The 12,170-nt window shown below is 40.0% G+C and overlaps 1 protein-coding gene across 5 annotated transcripts in view; it reads right to left on the bottom strand.

Moving 5' to 3' along the window:
• DENND1B (DENN domain containing 1B) overlaps positions 1-12,170 on the bottom strand; it is a 152,337-nt gene that overhangs the window by 81,533 nt on the left and 58,634 nt on the right. For all 5 annotated transcript variants that reach the window (XR_010084023.1, XM_063426097.1, XM_063426096.1 and 2 more), the window contains exons 4-5: positions 5,315-5,364; positions 3,763-3,882 (exon numbers count right to left, since the gene is read on the bottom strand). Coding sequence is in view for 4 of the 5 variants with exons in the window: in XM_063426097.1 (XP_063282167.1) it covers positions 3,763-3,882; positions 5,315-5,364 (170 nt within the window). In the remaining variant the exon portion in view is untranslated. The remainder of the gene's footprint in view (positions 1-3,762; positions 3,883-5,314; positions 5,365-12,170) is intronic.

Genomic DNA, 12,170 nt, shown 5'->3' on the forward strand with positions numbered 1-12,170 from the left:
ATGATTCCTTGAAATATACCCTGGGATTTTCTGGGATTGTTGTATAATGTAAATGCCGAATAACTCCATCTGCATGTAATATATAGGGTGAAGGGCTTGCTGAGTTTCTGGCCTGATGTGAAATACAAGGCTCCAGCACGACCTGTCCTGGATACAAAACCTCCCTATATTTCATGGCTCATTAGAAGGGGATTCAAAGGGTTTCCCCTGGAAAGGATTCCCAAGTCTGCAAGTTATTAGCAGCCCAGTCTCCCTCCAGGCTCAGTGTGTCACTTGGGTGCCACTGCAGGGGGACACGTTTCTAAATTGTAAGTGTCAGGGGTTAAGTGACGGAGGGGAAGTAGTTTGCGTAGAAATGGGCAGGTAAGCTGTTACTGCTCTGAATTAGTGAGCGGACTCTCGCATCGTAGGTTCACATCTAAAGAATAGAGGAAGCTGCTTTTCCTTCTGTCCAGACGTCTGGAAGCAGAGGTCAGAGACTTTTTTCCGTCTGGGAATTGGACAGAGAGGGCTTGGAAATCAGAAACATTCGCTGCACAATGGAAGCAAAGGAAAGCTGGGAGACTTGGGATTAGAGTAGAGGGGTAGAGTAGAGAACTTAAGGATGTTGGACAAACAACGAAGATTAAGGCTAAACATGCAGTGAAAGATGAAAACATGGAAGAAGAGGAATCTGAGATAAATACATGGATGGAAGACCGACAAGGGACATAGTGACAGAAAAATATGGGGTGATGTGTAAGAGTATATAGTATAAATAAGGAACAGAAGAGTATACGACGTGTGAGACACAATTATGGGATAAAACAGAACATTAAAGGAAACTGAGTAAAAAGAATAAGTATAGAGATATGGTATATAAAATGTTGTAAAGGTACAACCTGCAAAAAGGAATTTTATTGAATATCCACTTAAATGTGCCAAATTAGTCATTTGACTGGTGCCACAATTTTGAAAAAGTATCTCAATGTCAGCACTAAAGTATACTTTATTTTACTATGAACCCCCCTGCTAACGAACTTAAGATAAAAGTCCCAAATTACCTCATTGTGTATTCACCTGTGGAATTAACAGTGACTGAGATGAGTCAATATTAGATAAGAGGACAAATTTCAGCAGTCTGCTGGGAGGAGTAAAGAATGCATGAGGAAAGCTCTCCAACTAGGAGTCCCATGAGAGGGTACGTGACATCAGTTTGAACTTCACCAGATCATAGACAGAATTAGAGAATTAGAAATCTACCCCATTGGACTTAAGTTCTAATCTGCTTGCTTACAATTGTCAGGACTCAGGCCAAAAATATTGTTTTTCAGAGATCAAAAATATGTTACAACAAACAGAAATGATATTAATACACGTGTGTGCATATATATATATATATATATATATATATATATATACACACACAGTATCACACAAAAGTGAGTACACCCCTCACATTTTTGTAAATATTTTATTATATTTTTTCATGTGACAACACTAAAGAAATGACACTCTGCTACAATGTAAAGTAGTAAGTGTACAGCCTGTATAACAGTGTAAATTTGATGTCCCCTCAAACTAACTCAACACACAGCCATTAATGTCTAAACCGTTGGCAACAAAAGTGAGTATACCCCTAAATGGAAATGTCCAAATTGGGCCCAAAGTGTCAATATTTTGTGTGTCCACCATTATTTTCCAGCACTGCCTTAACCCTTATGGGCATTAAGTTCACCAGAGCTTCACAGGTTGCCACTGGAGTCCTTTTCCACTCCTGCAAGACGACATCACGGAGCTGGTGGATGTTAGAGACCTTGCGCTCCCCCACCTTCTGTTTGAGGATGCCCCACAGATGCTCTATAGGGTTTAGGTCTAAAGAGATATGCTTGGCCAGTCCATCACCTTTACCTTCAGCTTCTTTAGCAAGAAAGTGGTCGTCTTGGAGGTGTGTTTGGGTTCGTTATTATGTTGGAATACTGCCCTCCGACCCATTCGCCGAAGGGAGGGGTTGATGCTCTGCTTTGGTATGTCACAGTACATGTTGGCATTCATGGTTCCCTCAATGAACTGTAGCTCCCCAGTGCCAGCAGCACTCATGGAGGCCCAGACCATGACACTCCCACCACCATGCTTGACTGTAGGCAAGACATACTTGTCTTTGTACTCCTCAACTGGTTGCCGCCACACACGCTTGACACCATCTGAACCAAATAGGTTTATCTTAGTCTCATCGGACCACAGGACATGGTTCCAGTAATCCATGTCCTTAGTCTGCTTGTCTTCAGCAAACTGTTTGCGGTCTTTCTTGTGCATCATCTTTAGAAGAGGCATCCTTCTGCAGACCAATTTGATGCAGTGTGCGGCGTATGGTCTGAGCACTGACAGGCTGACCCCCCCCACCCCTTCAACCTCTGCAGCAATGCTGGCAGCACTCATGTCTATTTCCCAAAGACAACCTCTGGATATGATGCAGAGCATGTGCACTCAACTTCTTTAGTCGACTATGGCAAGGCCTGTTCTGAGTGGAACCTTTCCTGTGAAACCGCTGTATGGTCTTGCCCACCGTGCTGCAGCTCAGTTTCAGGGTCTTGGCAATCTGCTTATAGCCTAGGCCATCTTTATGAAGAGCAACAATTCTTTTTTTCAGATTCTCAGAGAGTTCTTTGCCATGAGGTGCCATGTTGAACTAGCAGTGACGAGTTTGAGAGCGATAACACCAAATTTAACACACCTGCTCCCCATTCACACCTAAAACCTTGTAACACTAATGAGTAATATGACACCGGGGAGGGAAAATGGCTAATTGGGCCCAATTTGGACATTTCCATTTATTGGTGTACTCCCTTTTGTTGCCAACGGTTTAGACATTAATGGCTGTGTGTCGAGTTATTTTGAGGGGACAGCTAATTTAGACTGTTATACAGGCTGTACACTTACTACTTTACATTGTAGCAGAGTGTCATTTTGTCAGTGTTGTCACATGAAAAGATATAATAAAATATTTTCAAAAATGTGTGTTGATATATATATATATATATATAATAAACAATACACAAGATCCAGCGCACTCTCCTATCTACTAAACAGCAACTTCAATGTTGACAGATTTTATTAGTTTTTAAAAGTTTTTTTAAAAACACCTAATCTAGGCAAAAAAATAATGGGGATTTAGTTGCATTATATGATCATACATTGCATAAGCCTACCACAACGTCAATGTACCCCATCTTTGGCAGGTCCTACTCTCACAGTCTAATGTCTGCTCTTATGAGATTAACCCACTTACTTGGGAAAAAATTCCATCTGAGGCTCTCTGCAGTACAAGGCTAAATAGGGACCTGAGATGAGGCACCTGTAACAGGGAGGGGTGCAAAACCAAGGAGTTGGCTAGACTCCCAAATATATATATATGTGCAACCATCCCCCATGTTTCATTCATATATATATACATACACACACACACACACACACACACACAAACATAAACACACACCAAACAAATAAACAAGAGTAATTGGACCTTTTTGCATTCTTCCTTCGTTTGTTTGTAATGTGCATATATGTATATACCACTAGTAGATGCAAGAGAGTAAAATACTACTTTGTGATTTCTTGACAAAAAATGTCTGCCACTTTATCTATGGTTACACTTTATAAAAAAAACAGCAACACAAGTTAAAGTTACCTGTACAAGCTTGATTAAAAAAATACATATTTCTAAAATATGACATATCTGTTTCTACACCATACAAAACATGGCCTGCTTCACGTTCCACTCACCTGAGAATGCATAAGCAGATTTTACCTCCTGACGTCAGCCGGCAAAACCCGAACCTTTGCTTACTGTCTATATCCGTCAGAACAAATGTGAAGTGCTGTCCAACCTGAGTCTGAGTTACCCTGTGAGGGGCAGAGCAGAGATACTCAGCATTATTATTCTATGCACTTATATGCATTACTAATATGCACGTGTTGAATACTTGGTACAGGTGAAAGAAATTCATCACTATCAAATATCAGCCAGTTTTTATCAATACCTAAACTCACCTTGAATATTAATTGTCCACAGGATTATTCTAACTTTATACACACTCAGCTTCACCATGCAGTGAGTGCTGTGCTCATTACCAGCGTACAAAAAGGCTCAGCATCATTGCATACTGATCATGAATCAGTTTACATAATATCATTTTAAATACCCCCTTGTTCACTGTGTTCTGTGAATATATTACAATACACCAATAGGAACCGCACTTGCCACGGGTGCCAATTGTAGACCATAGGCCAGTACAAGCCCAAAATAAATACTGGTAACTCCTATAGCTTCAGACATGCTTATTGGAACATGAGGAACACTGCAACGTTTTGACCCAAAAATGGGTCTTTGTCAAGTTACCACACATTCAGCAATACAAACATTTATAGGTATAAAATAGTAAAACAATTAAGTGATCAATGATTTTTATTACATACATTAAGGTTTATTTTTTAGTTTTCTTAACCATTGGGATCAGTCAATTTGCAGGCGCACAGATCAGCCCTAAAACACAGTTGTACTGTATGGCGAGTACCAAATAATATTAGACAATTATTTAATTGACTGATCACTTAATTGTATTTATGCACTTTCACTCTTTTATACCTATAAATGTTTGTATTGCCGAGTGTGTGGTAGCTTGACAATGATCCATTTTTGGGCTGAAAGGCTGCAGTGTTCTACATGTTCCAATAAACGTGTCTGAAGCTATAGGTGTGCCTGGACTCCGTCTCTGTCACCTGTGAATATGTTAGGCACAAGAACAATGCCAATGATTCTCACCAATATTATAAAGCATTGCGTGCTATGTGTGTATATGTTTCCTGTATCACTCCTGGAGCAGCATCCCAGTGCAAATTAGGTTTTTGTAATATTCATCATTCATAAAGATGGTCACATTTCCTCTTTCAAACATACGAATTTCAGTATGGCCTTGCATAAAAATGTGAACATTTTACTCAACATTTTCATAATTTATAAAATGGTAACAAGCATGTAACTGGTAAACATAGGAAGCGTACATACAGCATTATAGATAGAGTACACAACAATACATCAATAGGCATGCTGACTGATACAGCTGATGGTGGAGTGAAAATTGGGTGAAGGGGCTGGCCACAGTATGGAAAGCTTTTTGGGGAAAAGCAGGTTTTTACAATGGACTCTAAAGGATGGTCTGGAGCAAATTCCACAATTCCACCTTCGTTCAATTTATTGGTATGAAAAGCTAAAAAATTGCACATTTGAGTGTCCCAAAGGAATACATGGGTGATGAGTTAGTGAACAGTGGCTTACCTTTCAATGGCAAACGGAAAACAGAACTTTGGCACCATAGACAAAATGTCCTACCAAGAGAAAGAGTCAAATGTTATTTGCTTGCATTCACAATGACTGGATGATCACAAGAAAACAAGACGTGGTAAAAATTCTTCCAGACAATATAGGGGAAGAGTGGCTTTTGTTTTTACTATTTCATAATATTTCAGAAAACTGAAATATGCCGGGTATTATCACTAAATGAGTAATTTGTGTTGAGCATGTAACTACCTCACTTCCAAACTTTCCAGCTACGCCAATAATCTGATCCTTGGGAGCCTCTTTGATGATAATACCACTAACTAGTAAATGTGCAGACAGATTCCTATATTCGGCTAGAGAAATTTCAGACATTAAAAGAAATATAGAAAGCAGATGTTCTGGACAAATACTGTTACAATATTAGTCTGTGTTCATGTGTATTGTGTCCATAGCAAAGGGTTGGCTTCTTCACATGTAGACATGGGTGGCCTACCCAGGGCCGGCCCGTCCATAGACCGCGCTGGAGCCACAGCTCCAGGCGGCACTCTGACAGGCGTGGCATTTTGCCGCCCCTGTCATAATCTAAAACAGGATTTCCCAACACTTGGCGGCGGTGCAGCAGCACCACACGGGTTGCGATCTTGTGTGAAGGTCCATTGGACATGTGCAATGAGGGGCACGGTCCTGCGCTGCGGCGCTTTAACAGCACGACCGGGCCCCTTCCTATCTGCATGGAGAGCTGGGCGGAAGGGACAGCGTATCGCTGTCCCTTCCTCCCAGCTCACACAGAGCCAGCTGCGCGGGAGGAGGAGGCGAGAGGAGCTAGAATAGCGCCGGATTAGAAGAGCAGGCCCCCAACTTCCACCAGCCACAGCCAGCAGAAGGTGAGAACCTGCTGGGTGGCTTAATTTTTTTAATGTGTGTGTGTAACTGTTTGTATGTGTGTAATGTGTGTGTATCTGTATTTAGTGTGTGCATTTGTGTGTGTACCTGTGTAGTGTGTGTATCTGTATGTATTGTGGGTATCTGTGTGTTTGTATGTGTGTAATGTTTGTAGTGTGTGTTTGTATGTGTGTCTCGGTGTATGTGTAGTGTGTGTGTGTGTGTATACTGTATGTGTATCTGTGTGTGTAGTGTGTGTATCTGTATGTCTGTGTAACTGCATGTGTGCATCTGTATGTGTCAGTGTCTATATGTATGTCTGTATGTCTGTATGTCTGTGTATCTGCAGGCGTACCAGTGTGTCTGTACATCTGTATGTGTGTCAGTATTTGCATGTGTGTCAGTTTTTGATACACATACAGACACACATACAGTTGCACAGACACACTGATACACATGCAGATATACAGACAAACACTGGCACACATGCAGATACATAGACAAACAGATACAATCACTGGCACACATACAGATACAGACACACAGATACAAACACTGACACACATGCACCTTTGTACGGCGCTACATAATCTGATGGCGCTATATAAATAATAAAATAATAATAATAATTTACACAGACACAGTGTATAGGTAAGTGTATTGGCTGCAGTGCACACACAGACACAAGCTACATCCCCAGCATATACACAGACACATACTACATCCCCAGCACGCACACATACACACACGTTGTCCCCAGCACATCCACATAGAGACACTACCATTGCAGAAGCATATATGTTGGGTTTTTTTTTTGGGGGGGGGGGGGGGTTGAGGGGGGAAGGGCAGGGGGAGCATTTCATACTTGGATCCAGGCAGCACAATGGGCCTACCTGTCACGGTTTCTGGCTACAACAAAACTACAAATCCCACCATCCCTTGACTAGGTATGATAAATATGTTGGTGATAAGAGTTTTAGCTTAAAAGATAGCTAGATAGCGTGTTACCTCCCCTCCACGCAGAGGTATCGGCTGAAAACGGGTCTATCGGCACGCTGACACCTCCAACAGTGAGCAGCAAAGAACATCCCCAGGACTATCTGTGACAACCTCCCGAAATTTAACCACATCTAGCCTGTTCTCACCTTGGGCTGCCAAAACGGACTGATGGCCTTTATAGCCTGCTTCACAGGCTTCTGCAGCCTGGTTTAATATTACCCGGTTCTTACTTATGTATGCTCAGCCTGAGACACACCAATCTACGAGATCCAAGACATACTCTTCTTGTGATTATTACTAAGTTACTGTTAATCGTTGTTTTACTCTTACCGTGACTTTACCTAGTTAACCTAAGCTAGAACCTTAGACGTAAGTTTAACTATTAGTGCTCATAAGCCGTAGATATGTCTATTCTGCATAGCTACGTTTGCGCATATTTTGCTAGTTACCTATATCTTGCAATCGCATGTTAACTACCTACATAGTGTACCAGCAAGTTACTTCGCACTGAATAGCTCTCTAACAAGTTTGCGCTCAGATGATTCCAACGTATTAGCTATTGGCTAGGTGAATAACATGATTGTATATACACTGTATCTGCATTGAATACAGAGCTCCAAGCATAGCTCCAGTATTCAGGTAGTAACTCAACATTGGTGGTGTTTGCTTGCCTTTAAAATGCTTTATATATGTTTTCGTTAATCAACTTAAAAAAACAAAAAGTGGCATTACTAAACAAGGAAATGTATCTACCTAATCTTGCGCTAACTATGTATTAACCCCATCCTGTGAACAAACCGTACATTTCCCCATCTCTCTCTTCTGTATCCCATCTCATATGCCGCAATAAAATAAAGATTGACAAAAAAAAAGATAGCTAGATATAGATCATCCCTCATTCTGAAACAAGTGAACAGTCAATAGATATTGTATCCTTATAAAACAGGAAATACAAAGATATATTGAACATATATATATATATATATATATATATATATATATATATATATATAAATTAAGGGCAGCGAATCAAACTAGCGATGTGGTTTTGACAGAGGTAAGAAAGAGGAAGAAGTGTTGGGCCAAATAGATTTTTTTTTTTCTGCTGTCACCATAGAAATTTTAAGATCTGACCCACGAGCAAAAACCACTGGGGGATTTATAAGCAGAATCTCTGACAAGAGGCTTAGATTCTCACACTCCTGCTGTGATTCCCTTTTTAATAAAGACATATGGATTCCACAAGAGATTCCAAGCCATATGGAAAAGATCCCCGTCCCTTTACTGATGTGATTTCTGACAAGACTTTGCCAAGTTCTATCTCAATTACACAATAAACCAGGAAAGACGGGCCGCCGGCAAGAGGCCCCTCCAGCTGGGTTCTTTTTGAATTTTATTGAGAAAGTGTCTCTAAAAACACTCACAAATCAGGTAATTTCACAAGGCTCTGGGATGGGAAAACATGATTTTCATTTTTCAGTGATCACAAACTATACACAGTTGCAACCGTAATTCGAGTAGTTTCTCTTTCTTTGAAATTGGACAAGGAGTTAAAAATAGAGTTCCACATTGCCCATTTTGACAATTATCAGATCAGTGGATGCTCAGCATTTGACCTAAAGTCTCTGGATTTTGACCCACAACTCAAGGTAAATGGGTCAGGTTCTTGGGGGTCACATAGCTTTAAGTGATATATTTGACACCAATTTGATGTCGTGAGATGCCCAATTTGTGGTTTTCTTACTAGTATGTGTGAAAACCTATTCTTGAATACAAATTAGAGCTTTCCTTGAATAAACGTGTACATCTGTCATAAAATAAAAAAATTAAATAACCACTTGACAGTAAAAGAAATGTATTTAATACATTGGTATGACTTCAACTGCTGGCAAATGTACATATCAATTATATATGTAAATCAAAATTGGACTAGTTAATATTCTTCTTCTATGTTGCTGCCATACAGATACATACAATATACATGTTAATGATGCACAGATGCTGGGACTAAATAGTCCTAAGAGAGGCTGCTAAAAAAGGAGGGTAGTCTTTAATTATACCAGGTGAGACAAAGCCAAAGGACTGGTAGTCCGAGTGTGTTACAAGTATGTCAAAAGTAATAAAACATAACTTTTATTTAGTCATCATAAAATTACACAACATAAAATAAAATGGTTTACACACACAGTGAGTGTACTACTGTGTAAGTGTTCTTATGTTTACTGTAACTGTTCGGTGATAGGATGAATGAGTTACAAAAACCTACAAATACAATAAATAACAGCAAAAGGGCAATTTAGTGAAATATACAACATTTTAAAATTAAGGAAACAATCTTCTAAATTTAACACAGTTTAAAAACGGTAAACAAAAACAAAAAACAAAACGCTAAAAAAAAGCTAGATAGCTAAAATGCATAAAATGATAAAATGCAAAAGTTCGCAAAACATTATATACAAAATATGTGACTTCCCACAACACAAAAAAACTAAGCTCCTACCTATAAACATAGCCATAAAGTTATCCAAATACACTGTACAGCAACAACTGTCTTTGAAAATATTACATCATATATCTGTAGAAGACCTTTGATCTTATCAACCTCAAATAAGTGGATGTAATAAATGGACCTTTATTACAGTTCATGTAGTAACTTGCCAGTTGCATAGCTGCCAACTGTCCCAAGTAGGCAGGACAGTCCCATGGTTTGCACTTCTATTCCAGCAAAAATGAGTACCGCAACATCACCCACTTTCCAGAGGTTAAACTAGAAAAAAAAAAAGAGGGGTGGTGTGCGTGTGTGTGTGTGTGTGTGGGGGAGGGGGGGGAAGGGGTGGGCGTGAGGGGGTTAATTTGGTGTTTTATTTTTCAATTGTTGCCAATTATGCAATTGCTAAAGCTAATAAAAATGTGATAGTTAGAAGATTACCAGGTCAGGATCAATGAAGAAAGATATCTCCCAGATCTCACATAACATACAATTTTATTTATAGCAAGGCTCTGTCCTTGGTCCCCTTCTATTTTCGCTTTATACTGCCTCTCTTGGCAAACGTATTGCCTCTTTTGGATTCCACTACCACCTGTGCGCTCAGATATACCACTCCTTCCCAGACCTCTCCCCTGCCGTCCTGTAACGTGTCACTGCTTGCCTTTCTTCCATCTCTGATTGGATGTCCTCCCGCTTTCTGAAACTCAATCTCTCTAAAACTGAACTCCTTGTCTTTCCTCCTCCTAATACTGATCCTCCTCTCTCACTCTCCCTTCAAGTCAGTGGTATCCACATAAATCCATCCTTGCAAGCGCGCTGTCTTGGCATCATATTTGACTCTGGCCTCACCTTTGAGCCTCACATCCACTTTGTTGCCAAATCCTGTAAAGTCCATCTTAAAAACATCGCCCGCATCCGCCCCTTTCTTACAAAAGATGCTACCAAGGAGCTTGTCCATGCTCTAGTAATTTCCTGCATGGATTATTGTAACCCTCTCCTGATTGGTCTTCCCAAAAGCTGAATTGCCCTGCTAAGGTCTGTAATGAATGCTGCCGCAAGACTGAATTTCCTCTTTGGTCGGTCCTCTCACACCTCACCCCTCTGTCAGCCCTTACATTGGCTTCCTGTCTCCTATAGGAGTTAATTCAAAGTGCTAACCCATACATGTAAAGCACTGAACAATTCTACCCCTCTTATATCTCCTCACAGATCCATAGGTATGCCCCTCCTCGTTCCCTCCGCTCTGCCTGTGACCACCTCCTGACCGCTGCTCGCACCCGTACGGCCAACTCACGCTTGCAGAACTTCTTGCGGGTCTTCCCTATGGAATAGCCTGCCTACCCCCATCAGACTCTCCCCTAGTCTTCAATCCTTTAAAAGGTGCCTTAAAACCCATCTCTTTAGGAAGTAACCTCTACCTTACACACCTGTCTCTTGCTCTCTCCTGTAGGGCAGCACTTTACTTTCTCCTCCAGCTCTGCTTCTCTCCCACCTTATTTGATATTCCTGTCCTAATGTGTTTTATACCCCACCTCCTATAGACTGTAAGCTTGTTTGAGCAGGGTCCTCTTCAACCTATTGTTCCTGTAAGTTTTCTTGTAATTGTCCTATTTATAGTTAAATCCCCCTCTCATAATATTGTAAAGCCCTACGGAATCTGTTGGCGCTATATAAATGGCAATAATAATAATAATAATAATAATATATATAAAAACATTATTTTTAAACCAGAAAAAAATCCACATATATATTTTGTTCTATTCTACTTTATTATTTTCCGAAATTAAAAATGGAACGTTTGAATAGAAATTTAGTGAACAAAAACCAGAAATTAAAATGTAAACATACCTTTTGAAATGGATTTTATTCTCAGGTTTGGAAAATCTGGCTAGTTTCTGTAGTCAGAATACAAAATTGCATATGTGCCAACAAAGTGGCAGTTAGTAGTTAGTGTCACCTACAAATGAGATCAGGGCTGAGTGTTTGCAAGTAATGATTATGCTCTACATGCAGGGGGGGGGGATTGCAGATCTGGCAAATTTTATTCCTGTTAATTCCTACCGTGCTTGGTTGAAATGAAGAGGAGAAACTGCTAACCCTGCTTTTTCACTTTATATGCAATGAAGAGCCTTATTTAAATTTTATTTATATATATAAATATATATGTGTACATACAGACAGAACTACAGTCAGAACATTTATCAACTAAGCTACCTCACCAGCCTAGATCTAGATGCTCTACTCAACTGGTTTGTCATTTTAGAAAATTAAAACCATAAATGCATGAGGAATGTATTGTTCCTTCTTAAGGTAAGATCTGAGATTAAAGGAAATGAGTAACAACTTGAAAAGCAGACAGGTGGCAATATATTAGTCATCCTCTTACAGTGGAAAGAAAACAAGAGGAACATTTTGTGTCTTCTCTGTTAAATACATATATAAACTAATCCTAACGAGTCCCACCATATTCTGCATCTCTGCACA

Source organism: Pelobates fuscus, chromosome 7, assembly GCF_036172605.1.
Source record: "Pelobates fuscus isolate aPelFus1 chromosome 7, aPelFus1.pri, whole genome shotgun sequence".
NCBI classification, from domain to species: domain Eukaryota; kingdom Metazoa; phylum Chordata; class Amphibia; order Anura; family Pelobatidae; genus Pelobates; species Pelobates fuscus.